This window comes from Saccoglossus kowalevskii, chromosome 15, assembly GCF_978046115.1.
Source record: "Saccoglossus kowalevskii chromosome 15, keSacKowa6.1, whole genome shotgun sequence".
Classification (NCBI taxonomy): domain Eukaryota; kingdom Metazoa; phylum Hemichordata; class Enteropneusta; family Harrimaniidae; genus Saccoglossus; species Saccoglossus kowalevskii.
In genome coordinates, this window is record NC_140655.1 from 30348153 (window position 1) to 30360625 (window position 12473).

Genomic DNA, 12473 nt, shown 5'->3' on the forward strand with positions numbered 1-12473 from the left:
TACAACTTTCAACACATATTGGAGGAGGTAAGATCCATAATATTTCATTAGTATAACCCATCAGAATGGAATGGTCAGGCTTTACAACTTTCAACACATATTGGAGGAGGTAAGATCCATAATATTTCATTAGTATAACCCATCAGAATGGAATGGTCAGGCTTTACAACTTTCAACACATATTGGAGGAGGTAAGATCCATAATATTTCATTAGTATAACCCATCAGAATGGAATGGTCAGGCTTTACAACTTTCAACACATATTGGAGGAGGTAAGATCCATAATATTTCATTAGCATAACCCAGCAGAATGGAATGGTCAGGCTTTACAACTTTCAACACATATTGGAGGAGGTAAGATCCATAATATTTCATTATTATAACACATCAGAATGGAATGGTCAGGCTTTACAACTTTCAACACATATTGGAGGAGGTAAGATCCATAATATTTCATTATTATAACCCAGCAGAATGGAATGGTCAGGCTTTACAACTTTCAACACATATTGGAGGAGGTAAGATCCATAATATTTCATTATTATAACCCAGCAGAATGGAATGGTCAGGCTTTACAACTTTCAACACATATTGGAGGAGGTAAGATCCATAATATTTCATTATTATAACCCATCAGAATGGAATGGTCAGGCTTTACAACTTTCAACACTTATTGGAGGAGGTAAGATCCATAATATTTCATTATTATAACCCATCAGAATGGAATGGTCAGGCTTTACAACTTTCAACACTTATTGGAGGAGGTAAGATCCATAATATTTCATTAGTATAACCCATCAGAATGGAATGGTCAGGCTTTACAACTTTCAACACATATTGGAGGAGGTAAGATCCATAATATTTCATTAGTATAACCCATCAGAATGGAATGGTCAGGCTTTACAACTTTCAACACTTATTGGAGGAGGTAAGATCCATAATATTTCATTAGTATAACCCATCAGAATGGAATGGTCAGGCTTTACAACTTTCAACACTTATTGGAGGAGGTAAGATCCATAATATTTCATTAGTATAACCCATCAGAATGGAATGATCATTACAACTAGACTGAAGGAGATACAAAATGTAGGAACCCAGCTATCTTTTTTTATATTTGCAGGAGCCACCAGTGATATCTGAAATGTACTTGTATATTATTAGAAGTTATTGAGGGCTGATATCACTTAAAAAGTATCAATATTGCTTCAATTAATACCAATACCTTCATATTTATAAATATTTAAAGTAATTTCCGTATAAGATTAGGGTATGAAATATATGTATGTTTGTAAAGTTCACAATTCAAACTAAAAAAAAGTTTCTATTTACTGATAGAAAAACATTTAAAAATTTTGAAATGATATCATTATGTACTGCACTCATTAATTGCTTTGTTAGTTTTCACTGCCATTAAAATGTTTATTATAATTATTCACAAGATTGATGGGAAATGGTTTGTTGTGTCAATAGTACAGACTATGAATACAAAATGAGAATTGAAAAACACAATTGCTTTCACACACTCACTCACTACTCACTCACTCACTCACTCACTCACTCACTCACTCACTCACTCACTCACTCACTCACTCACTCACTCACTCACTCACCACTCACTCACTCACTATTCACTCACTACTCACTCACACTTACTCACTACTCACCCACTACTCACTACTCACTCACACACTCACTCACACACTCACTCACTCACTACTCACTCACTACTCACTCACTCACTACTCACTCACTACTCACTCACACACTTACTCACTACTCACTCACTCACTACTCACTCACACACTTACTCACTCACACACTTACTCACTCACACACTTACTCACTACTCACTCACACACTTACTCACTCACTACTCACTTACTCACTACTCACTCACTCACTCACTACTCACTCACACACTTACTCACTCACACACTTACTCACTCACACACTTACTCACTACTCACTCACACTTACTCACACACTTACTCACTACTCACTCACACACTCACTCACTCACTCACTACTCACTTACTCACTCACTACTCACTCACTCACTACTCACTCACTACTCACTCACTACTCACTCACACACTTACTCACTCACACACTCACACACTTACTCACTACTCACTCACACACTTACTCACTCACTACTCACTCACACACTTACTCACTACTCACTCACTCACTCACTCACTCACTCACTACTCACTCACACACTCACTCACACACTTACTCACTCACACACTTACTCACTACTCACTCACACTTACTCACTCACACACTTACTCACTACTCACTCACACACTCACTCACTCACTCACTCACTCACTACTCACTCACTCACTACTCACTTACTCACTACTCACTCACTCACTACTCACTTACTCACTACTCACTCACTCACTACTCACTCACACACTCACTCACTACTCACTCACTACTCACTCACACACTTACTCACTCACTCACTTACTCACTACTCACTCACTCACACTGGTGTCTTGTATTTTTATTTAAAAAAATATTTGACAAAATGATCCGTGGCCAACTGAAAATTATATTCATTTGAAAAAAGAATTACATAAAATTACTTATATTTATGAAATGTTGCACCAAATTATTAACACGAATAATTATGTTATTCAAAAAGTTAATAATTATTTTGTGTTTCTTTTGTTTTTCAGTATACCTGCTTACATGTTAAATTAGGTGAACCATGTGAGGGTGTGAAAGGTATTGTGGGTAATCCAGGAACTGGGATTCCTTGCAGTATAAGGGTACGAGGTAAGTGGTATTGTTGTGTCCTTTTCATTGGATTTCCATACAGTAATTTCGTTTAATTTCCATTTAACACAAAAATGGTGGATATATTTTTAGTTAGTCTTACCATTAACCATTTTACAATATCAAATTTATTTGTCACAAAAATGCAAATTTGTATTTACTTCCTCCAATAGGTGATTTTCCATTCAACTGCAAGATCTCACGAGTTGCATGAATGACGTGCGTTGAACGTCTGCTGCAAAAATCGAACGATTTGATTTTGAACTTGAATTTCTTTATTTCGTAGCTCACATGGACTGGCCGATCTTCAACAGAGGAATATTTCTTTCAAATACCCTTACTTCATCAAAATTGACCACCATCAAATGTGTACAGTTCATTATTAAGCATGAAAATATCCCCAAAATACTTTCACATTTGTCGAATCCCATGCGATGTTTGACGCCACTACGACGCTATGACCTTTGTTTGTCATGTTTTTACGTTCGATTTCACGCATAACACGTGATTCTCATAGTGAACAGAAAATGGTCAATTGTGACTTAATTTATCACTGGTGGTAGAAAAATTAATAATAACCTTTTGTGTTTTACAAATAGATTGTCCGCCTGCTCTGTTTGAGGTACGCTGTCATTCTCTGCAGATTGGAGGGTTTCCATGGCATTATATCACCAGTCCTCATAAGACAGAAGACAGAGATAACTTCTACGTTTACTGTTATCATGCAGAGCAACTGGTAAATCTCATTATCCCACAATGCATTGCATTTCTAGTGCACATGTACTGTATTTATTAGTCATAGTCTACCAACTGTCCGAACTTGTATTTTAGACATTGCTTGGAATGATCACATTCCAACTTCACACATACATGTACCATATGCATGATTCATGAGCCGATTCAAGGTGGCCGAAAGTCTGCTATTTAAGTTCTAAAAATGCATCAAGCATTTCTGTCATTCTGAAACTAGATCTCAGTCGTGCATGAACAGTGGATTGGCCTTCCCATTGAGTATTGAGTCTGTGGCACACTCACCCAGGGTAGGGGTCGACCCTTTTGATGTTCAGCTTAAGGCCAGACTTTTATTATCCCTTGTTTTGCGAACCCGCCGAAAATGAAATAAAAATAAAATTTTATTTCAGCGTAATTTCTCACGCTTGTAAAAAATATTATTTTTATCTTCATTTTTTTACCGCCCGCCGCATAAGAAATCCAAGTTGCATTTTTGTGGGAGTATCATGATCAAAGTACCGAAGTCTTGCGCATATGAGAAACAAGGTTATAAATGAAATAAAATTTTATTTCATTTCTTCTCTCCGAATCACACAAATGTAATGGAAAAAAGAATTAAATTTTTTTTTTTTTCGCCATCCTCAAAAAAATTGCCTTATAAAAACTTGAGAAACAAGGAATAAAAAAAGTCTGGCCTAAGGTAGGATTTGAACTTGGGTCTACCGATCATGAGTCTAATGCAACATTTTTTTGGTGATTTTTCAAAAATCGATAAAACGATCAACATTTAAATTAGTGTTTGTAAACAGTCAGTGTGTTGTTGTTGTTACACACTGTCTGTTTACAAACACTAATTTAAATGTTGATCGTTTTATCAAATTTGAAAAATCCAAAAAAAAATGAAATTTCCCTTTCAGCTAGCTTAACACACACATATGTACATGCATATCTTTCTGTGTGTAAACCATAATTTGTTTATTTTATTATTTAGGCTGTGAATGGTACTTTAAATTTTGATAGTTTATCTTTGGAAGCTGATAAGTGTACGTTCCATCCCGATGATTCTGGAAGAATCTTACATGTAGGACCGAATACTCTCAGGTATAATATGTAAATAGCTTATAAGTCCAACCATAGATCTGTGAACAAAAGTCATATAACTAATTACCTAATATCTATAATTCATATCCAACTGCCTTGTAACACTTGATTGTAGCTTAAATGGAATTTTTTTTTGGGTGAGAATTATTGTAAAAAGCTTTTGCTGCAATTTCAGGTGTTTTTCTATCATTTGTGTTTTTTTTTTATAATTTCTTCATTGTTATAAAAAAATACACATTTGAAAAATGATGGTGTTCAAATATTCACAGAAATTTATTACAACACAGGCTTCTGTGTATAATGGTTTAACATTTTTTCGATTCCAAACAAAAAATTATTATTTTCACTTTGTATTTCCAGAATGCTTTGCATCAAGGAAAAACCCTCAGGAAAATCCAAAATAGAGAAAAGTTTTGAAATCAATATCTTGAGAAAACCAAAACCATGTGAAATTGTACGTGACGGAGTGGTCTACAGCTCTTCCGGCAGGGTGATTAAGAAGAGGACATTTGAAACCAGTACAAATCCTGATGTAGAGGTACGACATTTTGCATATTTTTACCATATATAAAAGGCAGATGGTTGTCAAATTTCATGTAAACAAACAATGTACAAAGATGAGTATGTCACTATGTGTCCAGCAATGACCACCACCCTTTTAGTTTCAAGAATTTGACAGTACCGTGAAAGCAATAAATTGCATTGAGATTTAATTTCACTATTTTGATATATTGAGCATATTCCCCAGATTTGCCTTGAAATTATGAACTATTAGAATGTTACTTCACATGGATTTCACTTACTGTAAAATACTTTATTTTCACTTGGAATTAATTTTTGCTATTTGCGCTGAAAATAAAATTCAGCGAATATACCTTTTTAGTCCCCGTTCGGACGAAGTCTGAAAACGGGGACTTATAATTCGGTCTCCGTCCGTCCGTGCGTCTGTGTGTCCGTGCGTCCGTCCGGAGTCATATCTCAGAGTCCCTTGGACCGATTCCGTTCATTCTTTGCATGTGCCTAGTACTTTATGTGGGACATATGCACATGCAGTGGTTTAGCGATTCGATTCAAAATGGCCGACTGGCAGCCATCTTGTTTTTTGAAAATGTTGTATTTTGGACATGCTTTGTCAGTTTTCATTCAAACTTGGTACATAGATTATACATGTTAGGATACATGTCCATGATGATTTATTTCACAATTGGATCAAAGATGGCCGACTGGCAGCCATCTTGTTTTTTGAAAATGTCGTATTTTGGACATGCTTTGTCAGTTTTCATTCAAATTTAGTACATAGATCATACATGTTAGGATACATGTCCCCGACCGTCCGTGAGTTCCTGAGTCTGTCCGTCCGACCGTCCGTGTGTCCGTCTGTCCGTGCGTCAGTCTATCCAACGTCATATTTCAGAATCCTGTGGACCGATTCCGTTCATTCTTTGCATGTGCCTAGTACCTTATGTGGGACATATGCACATGCAGTGGTTTAGCGATTCGATTCAAAATGGCCGACTGACAGCCATCTTGTTTTTTGAAAATGTTGTATTTTGGACATGCTTTGTCAGTTTTCATTCAAACTTGGTACATAGATTATACATGTTAGGATACATGTCCATGATGATTTATTTCACAATTGGATCAAAGATGGCTGACTGGCAGCCATCTTGTTTTTTGAAAATGTCGTATTTTGGACATGCTTTGTCAGTTTTCATTCAAATTTACTACATAGATCATACATGTTAGGATACATGTCCCCGACCGTCCATGAGTTCCTGAGTCTGTCCGTCCGACCGTCCGTCCGTGTGTCCGTCTGTCCGTGTGTCCGTCTGTCCGTCTGTCCCTGCGTCAGTCTATCCAACGTCATATTTCAGAATCCTGTGGACCGATTCCGTTCATTCTTTGCATGTGCCTAGTACCTTATGTGGGACATATGCACATGCAGTGGTTTAGCGATTCAATTCAAAATGGCCGACTGGCAGCGCTGATTTGGGTTTTAGGATCGTGTTTTTTGAAAATGTTGTATTTTGGACATGCTATGCCCGTCAAAGATGATGTAATAATAAAAAAGATTGGCAATTATATTCATAACGCATTTCAATCAAGGAATGAAAATGCCATTTGATATGTAACACTTGCTTTATCCTATTAACAACTAACTTTCTTTTTGTAGTAGTAGTTATCACAACTAATCTTTATTGCTATTAACTGATAGAAACATTGTATTTCTAAGGATGCAATAAAGTTATTATTATTATTATTAAGATGGTCGACTGGCAGGCATCTTGTTTTTGTTTTTTTATGCGGTATCTTGGACGTGCTCTGTCAGTTTTCATTCAAATTTGGCACATACATGTACTTTATACATGTTAGGATGCATATCCATGACAATTTGTTTCAAAATCTGGTCAAGGGTGGCCGATTGACAGCCATCTGACTTTTTGGCCTTACTACTATATTTCCACAATTTATGTACCATTTTCATTTGTATTTGGCACATACATCATACATATCAGTGTGTTTCATAATCAGATCAAAGATGGCTGAATAACGGCTGTTTTTAATTTGGCCATATTACTATGACACGAAACACGTGTTTTGATGTAAATAAACAATCTGTTGTATACGCCACTTGGAACTCAAGTTTCAAGGACACGCTCGCGACAACCCCTCCGCTTTAATATGACGAGCACAAAGAGAACTTAACAGGGACTGTGTCATTTTCAATGACTTGTTTCCTATATTTTACATTCAACTTCATAATCAGTGAAAATAAATTCCATACAGAACACCCAAAAAGTCTTTTCAGCAAAAATTAATTCCAGCTAAAATAAAGTATTTTACAGTATTACAGGAAATAGCATAATTGAAACCAATATCTGAATAAAGTATTGCGTCTATGTTAACAAATATGATTGTCTGAATATTTCTGTTACCAATCCCCAAGTCTCAGAGAGCAGACTAGATAAGAAATCATATCTTTGTGTTTTTGATTTTGAAATGCAGCTGAGCATGAAAGTTAAAATCTTCTACAGTGCCATGTGATGTTATGGGCTTCATACAAAAATTACAAATCAATTCTAGGCATTGTAAGAGAGGTCTCACCGACCTTGTAAAGTGCATCAATCCATGGCCATTTAAAACATGCCACCAACTTTTAGATGAGAGTAACATTTAAGTCTTGTCAAACTAGAAAACCAATGTCAAAATCATATTCTACAAATATTCAGAATTCAATGCAACATAAAATGCTGATTTCACTGAGTACTCTGACTGGAAGTCACACAGTTTGATCTGCATACTAAAATCTGGTTGCCATCTTTATTTTCCATTCTCTGCTTTTCTTATTTTTTTTTTTTCAAATTGTTGTTCCCCCTTGAAGATATTATGATACACTATTGTATAAGTAGGTGTACATGTAGGTTAATTCAGAGTTTTTTCATTGCAGACAATTCATAGTGTGAATTATGAATCAGACATGGATCTTATTGGAATCACTGCTGTTCAGTTTTTGGATGATGGTATTGTGGGTAGTGTTCGTTTCTATGACAACCTTACTGGGACTTTTCTCAAAGATATTCCATTTATAGAAACATGGGATGAGGTGAGATTGTGTTTTTAAAATTATTCATTGTTTGAAAGTTGGAAAATTTGGACTGAATTGAAAAATTATGTAATTTCATTCATAATTCCAAAATTATGGATTTCACACCATTAGGATACCAAAAATGAAAATAAGAAGTTTGAAAAGCCTTTTGGGTTGCATTTATCATTGCTTTTGCATTGGTTCTAATCTTTTTCTCCCACAATGCATTTCACATATGCTCAGTAGATGCAAACTTGAATTTTTCTCCCATAATGCATTTCACATATGTACAGTAGATGCAAACTTGATTTTTTCTCCCACAATGCATTTCACATATGCTCAGTAGATGCAAACTTGAATTTTTCTCCCACAATGCATTTCACATATGCTCAGTAGATGCAAACTTGAATTTTTCTCCCACAATGCATTTCACATATGCTCAGTAGATGCAAACTTTATTTTTTTCTCCCACAATGCATTTCACATATGCTCAGTAGATGCAAACTTGAATTTGTTCTCCCACAATGCATTTCACATATGCTCAGTAGATGCAAACTTGAATTTGTCTCCCACAATGCATTTCACATATGCTCAGTAGATGCAAACTTTAATTTTTTCTCCCACAATGCATTTCACATATGCTCAGTAGATGCAAACTTGAATTTGTTCTCCCACAATGCATTTCACATATGCTCAGTAGATGCAAGCTTGAATTTTTCTCCCACAATGCATTTCACATATGCTCAGTAGATGCAAACTTGAATTTTTTCTCCCACAATGCATTTCACATATGCTCAGTAGATGCAAACTTGAATTTTTCTCCCACAATGCATTTCACATATGCTCAGTAGATGCAAGCTTGAATTTTTCTCCCACAATGCATTTCACATATGCTCAGTAGATGCAAACTTGAATTTTTCTCCCACAATGCATTTCACATATGCTCAGTTGATGCAAACTTGAATTTTTCTCCCACAATGCATTGCACATATGCTCAGTAGATCCAAACTTGAATTTTCTCCCACAATGCATTGCACATACCGGTAGTCCAAATTACTTGCTCAGGAAAGTAGCATTTGAATTTTGATCTAGTCCTTTACATCACTGACAGTTTCACTACAAGTAAGTTAAGCCAAATTTACTTGCATTAATATTTTTGGTGAAAACAATTGTTTTTTCAAGAGCACAAATTAATAGCATACAAATAGAAATTATTCTGACTTTTTCACAAATTAAAAGAATACCTTTTGGTTGATTAAATAGATTGGTATTTATTTTTTGCATAAAATTATGTAAATGAATTAATTGAGTTTTGTGGATATTCAGTTTTAATAGTTTTTTTTCCTTTTTCCAGTTTTGTGATCACACAGTCTGCATTGAACTAGATACTATAGTACATATAGTAAGACATACATCAAATAGGTTTCATTGTTATGTGTACAGACTGGATAGAGAAATTCCACCGGACGCTGGCCATGGTAATGATGCCAAAGACAAGTCAAAAATAAAATCCATGGCCAGACGGAGATATTTAAATGAGGATGATGAGTATGTGCAGCCAGTAACTAGGAGAGCACAACAGAACACGAGGAATCGCATGAGATAGTAGATTAGAGAGTTGCAAGGCATGATGGATATTTTTCAAGAGATTTCTAAGAAATTTGAGTTATTATTGAGTTAAAAATATTTTTTTTTTTAAATGTTGTTGGTTATTATCGTGTTCAACTTTTTCTAGGGATTCCACAGGAATAAGGTTGAAGAGTGTTCTGGGGTATTGATAAAAACAATTTTGGCAATTTCACTCAAAAAAAATATTGTGGAAACTTTAAAATATTGTGAACTATTTTGGGGTCCTCTTTTGTAACTTGTTGTCCAATAGCTACTGTAGTACACGTGGTATATAATAGTTATCATTTGAAAAAAAGTTTAACAGAAATAATGATTCAATTATTTTAATTTATTCTACACAGTCTTCAATTGGACAATTTGAGTTCTTACTGAATTTCCATACCATAGAAAGCTACGATTTTGTCAGGGAAACCAACTGCATATTCATTACATCACTAGTCAAATGTTTTCTTTTAATAAAAAGATATTTTTAATATAATTCAGGAATATGTACAATGTTCATGGTTGCATCACAGCAGATTGTGTATTTCTGTGAACTGTTTGCAACTAGTATGAAAGTGTTTGTACTCTCGTACTTTGTTTAAAGGGTGACAGTCGTCGCGTCCTGTTTGATATGGGACTCATAGCGACGTATACAATGCATGTAAAATACATTGTTTATTTACATGAAATTCGAACACGCACTGCGCGAAGACCACCGTGCTTTAAATCTTCTGTGACTCTTGATATTATGAAATAATATTTTCACTGCTACAAAATCTGTTTTGCAAAACAAAGTGAGAAGTGGGTTACTGTGAACACAGTTTTGCCTCACCTGTCAAACCCCAAGATAGTTGATGAGTTTGCGTCGAGAATATTGTGAAACAACTTTGGTAGAATCTGTTGATGTGAGTATGTGTACTTTAGAGAAAACTACCCAGTGTTAAAACACCTACTACTGTAAAGGGATTAATTATTCACTGGATTTTCCTTGTTTCACTGACTGAAAAATGCGCTTAATTAAAACCCAGTGATTATGTAAAAGTTAGCATAGAACACATTATCTAAACGATAAAACCGTGAATTTAAAACCCACTGAATATGCCTGAAATTGGAAATCAGCGAAATTTAAACCCAGTGAAAATTAGTCATTTTACAGTATGCCAAAATGTGCATTACCAAATATAATTAACAACTCTGGTTACAATAAAAATACTAGCATCAATCTAATTAAAATAAGATCCTAGTTGGATCAACTATCAATAAAACAGAATAACAAAATAAAGCAAATTATTGTATTCTACGCAGTATGTTTATGATAGTTTTAATATTACCAAAATAATTGGAACGTATTTCGTAGTAGTGCGCCCTCTAGCAATCCACAGGTGAAACATAAGACGTCTGTCGTGTAGTTATATAAAGTAAGCATAGTGTGTATTTAATCAAAAAAATAACTTTCTCGTATATGACGTCATATTGCCAAATGTCATCTATGACGCAACCACAGTTAGCTGGCGCACACGTGATAATAAAATAAATACGATATTTACTATATGGGGGCCGCCATCTTGACTGTTATAATAATTTCCCGACTAGCATAAATAAATCTTTTTAATCACTATCTTTATAAATGCATGTACGCTGAAAAAAAAAACACATGACAAGGTGTCGCCTGTTTTTATAAAAGCGGTAATCCGGTGGTAATTTCAATAAAAAAAGGCTTTATTGTAATGAAAAAGAAAGGCAAGCAGATGACGGAAAGGGGATTTTAAACAAATATTGCACAATGGCTGAAGAGGAAAGGTTGCTAAAATATTTATTAAAAGGGTTTGCTTTTCATTCTTGTTTTCAATAAACCGTCGATTCGTGCGCAAAATGAAATAAGGATTGATCAATGTCAAGCCATGATGGATATATTAATAGCAGTTTTTACAATTAAAATGTCACAATGGGTATACATTTCATTTAAAATATTTGCAATAGTTACTATTTGTTTTCAATGACATACTTCTGATAATTCAAGACGTGGTCAAATTAATTCGACACGTCCATTGCCGCTTTTCTTGGCGTATGGTGAAGGGTTTAGGTATCACGTGATAGTTTTGTCCAATAACGTCATCAATCCACTGTTTCGTAGCGTACTGTGCTTTATATTCAAATCAATATGTATACATGTACATCATATCATTACTTGGCAGCTACTTGATTGGTTTTGCATTCATTGTCAGAGGGGACGTTCTCGTCTGGTAAAAATGTCGGTCCCGTCTGCTGTTCACCGTGACGCAATCAGTACACTTATGGTACTGTAGATGAATAAAGAATACCATAATTAATTAATTAATTAAATTAGAAAATAAATAAGTCGGTCAGTCAGTCAATCATTCAATCAATCGCATCAGTTTTTTGAGTTTTTATAAAATATTGCAATGATGTTAGTCTACGCACACCGAACACTAAAAGGAATTCTTAGTGGATTCATAGGGTTTCGCCTATCACATTAAACACTGATTGCTGCTCAGATGTTGAAATTCGATTCTATTTCTATGGCAGTCTGATGAAATATCTACGACCGCATATCGATAGAATGGTATGTGTGTCATTGTGCAGCCCACGTCACGGTCCGTACACAGAAGTTGTTTGCTGATAATGTAC

General features: G+C 35.0%; 1 protein-coding gene across 1 annotated transcript in view; it reads left to right on the forward strand.

Annotated features, from left to right (window-relative positions):
- LOC146734318 (DDB1- and CUL4-associated factor 17-like) overlaps nt 1-10320 on the forward strand; it is a 33110-nt gene extending 22790 nt beyond the window's left edge. The window contains exons 9-14 of the mRNA XM_085508387.1: nt 2695-2794; nt 3394-3530; nt 4518-4627; nt 4988-5165; nt 8076-8231; nt 9568-10320. Coding sequence (XP_085364513.1) covers nt 2695-2794; nt 3394-3530; nt 4518-4627; nt 4988-5165; nt 8076-8231; nt 9568-9819 — 933 coding nt within the window. The 3' untranslated portion in view covers nt 9820-10320. The remainder of the gene's footprint in view (nt 1-2694; nt 2795-3393; nt 3531-4517; nt 4628-4987; nt 5166-8075; nt 8232-9567) is intronic.
- Nucleotides 10321-12473: the final 2153 nt, after the last annotated feature.